Consider the following 6542-nt stretch of genomic DNA (forward strand, 5'->3'; position numbering starts at 1 on the left):
ATTCGGCCACCTCCTTGGCCGCATCCACAGCCTCCTCTACCTCGTCCTCTTCCTGAACTTGTGTATAGAAGGCCTGTTGCTCTGAACTGTTTTTGTTTTGTGAAGTCTATTGGTCTTTACCCAAGCTCTTCTCTTCTACAATCAACATAGACACCAAATCTGTGAAATTGGGAATGTTTTCTCAAGTCTGAATAGACGTCTTGAATGCCTTGTATTGTGGCCCGAGACCACATAGACACACTTCCACCTTATCATCATCATCTACTGAAACGCCAAGAGATGCAAAGGATTCCACAATACCCTTGATCTTCAATGCATAGTCATTCACAGATATACTCTTTTTTTCCACAGTATGAAGTTCATTCTTCAACTGTATCTTTCATGCCTTGGTATTCGTTTCATAGAGTTTTACCAAGGTGTCCCACGCCTCCTTGGGGGACTTGGCATCTTGTATGTGTCCAATCATAGTGTCTTATATACTAATAGAGAGCCAATACATAACTTTTCTGGCTCCTTTTTTCCAATCCTTGAAGTCTTTCACATCTACAGCAGTCAGATTGATCTCCGGTGCCTCTTCATGCTCACCTTCTTATGTAGTCCCAGTAACCCTTTCCCATCAAGAAATTTGTCATCCTCAACCTCCAAGCATGGAAGTTGTTCTTATCAAGCTTCTCAGCAACAATCTGGTTTATGCTATCATTTGACATCTTGCCAGACACACAAATTTACCAGAAACAGCATTCTGGTTTGTCCTACACAAACTGCTGTATTTTCTGCAGCAGTACTGTACTAGACTCAAATGTCACAACCAGTGACCTCAATGTGCATACATACACCCAATGCCAACTATTGACCTCCTTGCAGCACACACAATGTCTGCACAACCAATGTGTCTTCCTGCAGTTCTTAAAACAGAGTTCTGCATAGAATCGATGACTTACCCGCAGTGCTCGAAATCGCCTGCTTTCTGAAAAACAGAGGTCCTAACGTGCCCGAAACGCGTTTTCAGCATGAAAAATATTGCCCAATAGGACAATATAGTTGCCCTATAGCCTTACTCCCGCGAAGAAGGCTCCTCAATCAGAGATCGTTTGCCGGTGCCTCTCGTAGAGCTCCCGACAAGGGTGTCGTCACCAACATAAATAGGAAAGAGCAGATGAAGCTCTTACCCTCGTACTGCTTCCTGTGCTTCTCTTGCTTGCAGCTCAGCCCTTAGCATGAACCAGGCTCTGATACCATGAAAAGATGTAGGGGAGAAGAGAGCTTGAGCTCTTGTAAGCACACACACACTCACAAAACCCTAAAAGAGAACACACAAGGTGAGAGGCTAAAAAACTTCTTCTTCTTCACACAACACTCAACACACCATATACAAAGATAAGAGTACACCAAATATGAAAAGGTACTCAACCAAATACATACTAGGGTTCTCTATAGTGTGAACCCAACTAAATGAGCTGGCGCTATAACTATGCCAGTCTCTAGAATGGCTGTCATACAGCCTATCATCCCACTGGCCGGATATCACCCATAATCTCACCAACCATGCCAGTGGTGTAAGTGTGGGACCTATCCCCCAGGCGGGTCATCTCAGTGTCCACCGTCTCACTAGATGAGCTCGATATCTCAACAATGTTCTCTCCTTGATTATTAATGCAGTTGGTAACGTGACAATGGATCCATGGTTGGGGCTCCATACTGACGTGACAATGAGCTCGATATCTCAACAATGTTCTCTCCTTGATTATTAATGCAGTTGGTCTCACTAGATGAGCTCGATATCTCAACAATGTTCTCTCCTTAATTATTAATGCAGTTGGTAACGTGACAATGGATCCATGGTTGGGCTCCATACTGACCGTATTTATGTTTTGTTTTATAAATGCAAAATATAACTGCATTCTCAACTGTGAATTAAAAAAAAGGTACAAAAATTTGGGGCACAATGGGGAAGATTAATCTCCCCCATTCTACCCCAATTTTTAAAATTAAATTTTGTGCAAGAATCGTTACATTTTTATCTTCTTAGTGCTTGCAGTAGGGATGTTTTAAAAAACAAGATTCCACAAGAAATAAATGCCTCAAAAAATTGGTGATTGGTAGCACAAGCATCACATTAAGATTTGTGGAACATTGTATGATTTAGCATCAATAACAAGAGAATATCAAATGGTGATTAACTTGGTAAGTATGGTTGCACCCACATTCAAACCTTTGAGGGATAAGGATAGTAAGGGATGGATGCACCAGCGTTTCAATCTTTCAATGATGATAGAGAAGCCTTATCAAGATGGTGATTGTTGACATATGGGTGTTGAAAAGGATAGTGAGGGATGGATGCACATAGAGAAGCCATAGAGTGTTTCTGCAACATATAGAATGTGGAAGGATTATTTTTTAATAAGTATTGGGATCAAAATAAGGATGGGATGAAGGTGGTAAGGGATGGACACCTAGAAAACCATAGGGCATAACATGGAAGAGGCCACAGCTCTTTTAGAGGCTTTCCGTGTAGGAGGAAGCCACAGCTTTAGAGACGTTGGCAAGGGCGGCCTTGGCCTCTTCATGGAGGCGGGAGATGGTGCGCTGTTTCTCCTCCATTTTGAGCCGGAGTTGGGCGAGCCTTTCGGCGCGCATCTTCTCCACCTCTTCGAGCTTCTGGCGGACCTCCTCCAGCATGCGGGCGGTCTCGTCTTGCAGGGCCTTCTCCATCTCCACCTGCTTCCTCTCCACCTCCCGCAGTCCGCCTTCAACTAATACGTTATCCCAAGAGTATCAACACAACAAGGTATCTTCTAACTTTGCTTCCAACAATTTGTTGAGCATGTATAAAGTTTGTGCTTCGCTAATCCAAGGAGTGTATTAATGCCAACTTAATGTCAACCCCCTCCAATCTCCACTTCAACAAGCTATGGTCATGTATAGCAAGCTCTGTTATACTTACTTTTGCGGCAAGACTAGCATCTATTTACCGAGTTTGTTCGGCAACATACATTGAAAATTGTTTGTATAGAATGTTTTATTAGTATAGCGTGCTTTCCTACAAACGTATAGTTGGCTCCATCATATGGCATTCATTCATTTGTAAGTTGAAACCATTCATGATTCCTACTTTTGGCAAGGGCTTTGCATTTTGTTATAGCTTCTTATTTAGAATATAATAATTAGAGAAAGCTATATGTTGTTTCTTATCTAGGTTATAATACTTAGAGAAACCTGTACATTGTTTTTGGTTGTCTTACACTTGGACCTTCCTTCTAGGAGGGTCAAAAATTGAACTCATAACTAGGTAACTAGCGGGATGAAACCCCACTAACAACTCCATTAAATGAATGAAAGGCACAAATTTGAAAGCTTGAAAATAAATGATGTGAAGACTTGGGGTGCTAAAATGGCTTCGTAAGTATTCTCCTCTACAGTAAGCCTTTTGATATTCATAAATGATTTTTCTGGGAATAATTTGGTTTGTAGCATTGGATTGTGAAATATTTCATAATGCACCTAGTAAAGATGTTTTAAATAAGTATAGATCTTATTTAACAAAAAGATAGTATATATTCTAGACATAAATTTTTTGTGTTGCTTGTTTTCTTTTTAGATGAAGTATTTATATGCAAAAGAATTTTTAAAACAATCTAGAAAAGTTTGTTGAGTATGACAATTTTTGCTCGGTTGCTTCAATTTTTTTCACGTAAACCATGTAAGCCTTTTCATGTTTCCTTCGTGCATGTTTTTCTCGAGTGTGTGATAACAATGGATAGAGTTCATGCATAACATCACTATAAAGAGTTAAAGTTTCGTGATGATTTGTGATCCACATAGTGTGTGTATTCGGGGATTAAACTGATGACGAAAAGGCACGCCTAAGATGATATCACTAGTGTGCAGAGGTGTAATTGAGAAATTTCTTTTTTCTTTATAAGGAGGACCAACTGTTTAATTTCTTTTTTCTTTATAAGGACCAACTATTTAATTTCTTCAGTTCCATTATAACATGTACCTTCAAATGTAGACTTAACCGTATAGAGAGATGGATATGTCTGATTGCAATTTACATCACCTTTAGAAATAAAATCGTGGGTACTTCCATCATCATGCAACACATTAAGACCATTAATTTTACCCTTTATTTTAAGCAATGAATAAACTAAAGTAGGGTTACTTGGCGCATCATTTTGATCACATTGTGTAGCATATCTTTGGACCAATCTGAAGCATAATCACCATCATCTTTAGACACCTTCTCGATGTTATAAAACTGAGCAATTGGATGTTTAGAGGTCCTCCAACATCGAACAACAAAGTGACCTAGTTGATTGCACTTATAGCATGTAGGGCAAGCCTTTTTGGTACTATTAGTGTTGTGACTAATAGGCTTGGGTTGAATTACATTTCCTTGATCATTAACAACCTTTATATTTTGACTAGGAGTGGTGCGTGCATTACTAGGGTGCTACTACCCAAAGCATTCTATTTGCATTAAAACCATTAACAGAACATGATCCAATAGGAGCACTGTAGTGATGACGAGGAAAATATTATCGATTGTTGTTAAAGCCTAAAGTTTATCATGTATGTCTTCGGACCAATCATCGTGGCATTTCTTCGCACCAATCTGGAGCATAATCACCATCTTCTTTAGGAACCTTCTTGATGTTGTAAAACTGACCAACTGGCTGTTTAAAGGCCTTCCACCAACATCAAGCAGCAAAGTGACTTGGTTGATTGCACTTGTAACACATAGGGTGAGGTTTTTGGTAGTATTAGTGTTGTGACTAATAGGCTTGGATTGAATTACATTTCCTTGATCATTTATAGCCTTTACATTTTGAATAGGAGTAGTGAGGAAAAGATTTTCGATTGTTGTTAAAACCCGAAGCTTGTTGATTATTTGAAAAAGAGGCATTGAAGTGTCAAGTATGCTTAGTTAGACCTCTTTTTATGTTCTGCATCATGTGCTAAAGCAATAACATCATCCAGTGAAGTAAGCTTGAACATGTTTACCTCCGCATATGAATAGTTTCTTCAAGACCGAATTCATGGTGACATTGGATAGTATCTTCAGGAACAGCTTCAAGCATACAAATTTGAAGTAAAGTTTGCCAAAACCTCTTGGTGTACTGAATCGTCTCGTAATCAGACATAGACAAATTGTCCTATGCACGACGAGATTTAAGGGCAAAATGTGGTGATAAAAAGCTAGCCTTCACCTTGTGTTGGAATCACGGATTTAATATTCACGTGATCACAAGATTTTTTGTGATAATAACACATGTGAACAAGTTATTCACATGTTCTCATGTTACCGTTCACAAAATAACAGGTCACTTGCCATTTGGAAACCCCTTAAAAGCTTGGCTACTACTGTAGAGACGGATGACTCTCTCACTTGTTGTAGCATGAGTAGTATGATCCGTGTGTAGCTCAATCCAATGGGATTTGCATCCCTTTTGGAGCTAGGGATTCAACCCATACCAGTGCACAAAAGCTTATCCACGAATGGAGAAAATGCTATGAACACTACTACCTTGACATAGACTTTACACACACAAGCTCAATCTTGCCATTGCTCATTCACTCATCATCCCACTCATTCATGCATCCAATACAAGAAGAAAGCTAAGCTAATGCATACACAAGCTCAAAGCATACTTCATTCTCAACAAGCACTTACTTCCCTAGCATGCACACAAACCTTGAAGCTGTTGAAATATACAAGTGAATAGGGTGTGTGTGGGAACAAGCTCTTGGATAGAGGCTGTAAAAGAGGAGATGTAATTGTGAAAGAACCTGTGAAAAGGTTAGAAGAATCTACTGGGAGAGAATAATGGGTAGCATGAGAGAATTTAGGAGTGTGGAGATATTCTGGGAGAGAATAATGGGTAGCATGAGAGAATTTAGGAGTGTGGAGATATTCTGGGAGATATTCAGGGAAAAGAGAAGAGGTGGAGAGAATCAGGCAAAAGGTGGAGATATTCTGGGAGTGAATCATGGAGAAATCAATGGGATTTGATGCTTGATGTAAACTCTATAAATTAAGGCATAGCCCTAATGAGAATTTGCTGGTTTTTGAGTATCCATGCCTACATTAATCTATTTGCTAATTATTCACGTCTTAATCATTTGCTAATCACTTTGTTAATGATGTTGATTCTAGTGTATGATCCACCATAGCTCATCATTTTGCTCAAATTTCAACATGGTATCAGAGCCATGCCTAGAATCAATCAGATTTATGAGCCCATTAGTTAATTAATTAGGATTAGTAGATGATTAGCAAAAAAATCAAATTTTTAGTGAGTTTTCACTTCTCCCCTTCACCCCCAGCCAGTGGAGGATCTCTAGCACCTGGCACACTCACAATTAGGGCACAAGCTTCTAGCATATCATAGCTTACATCTTTGGCTACAAGCCTATCAAAAAAACGTAGCAAACCGTCGACGCTATCAGGAGAAATCGACGATTTGGCCAGCACTGATTTTTCTAAGTAAATTACAGATCTCCACTTCATCAGATCAAATATTTCTAATTCCTCTTAGCCC

General features: G+C 39.4%; 1 protein-coding gene across 1 annotated transcript; it reads right to left on the minus strand.

The window, feature by feature from the left end:
• Positions 1-2133: 2133 nt before the first annotated feature.
• Positions 2134-5041, minus strand: MEE9 (maternal effect embryo arrest 9). The gene is made up of 3 exons (XM_086794997.1): positions 5005-5041; positions 2454-2753; positions 2134-2365 (listed from the first exon to the last, which is right to left on the minus strand). Exons 1-2 carry the CDS (start codon positions 5039-5041, stop codon positions 2497-2499), a joined length of 294 nt encoding a protein of 97 aa, XP_086651123.1. The 3' UTR covers positions 2134-2365; positions 2454-2496.
• Positions 5042-6542: the final 1501 nt, after the last annotated feature.

Source organism: Cibotium barometz, chromosome 61 (assembly GCF_041138505.1).
Source record: "Cibotium barometz isolate CiBa-2024 chromosome 61, ASM4113850v1, whole genome shotgun sequence".
NCBI classification, from domain to species: domain Eukaryota; kingdom Viridiplantae; phylum Streptophyta; class Polypodiopsida; order Cyatheales; family Cibotiaceae; genus Cibotium; species Cibotium barometz.

Coding starts and splice junctions, on each gene's coding strand:
- MEE9 (XM_086794997.1), bottom strand. CDS start 5,041: ATGAATTCGGTCTTGAAGAAACTATTCATATGCGGAG. Junction 2,754..5,004: donor GAAACTATTCATATGCGGAG/GTAAACATGTTC, acceptor ATAACGTATTAG/TTGAAGGCGGACTGCGGGAG.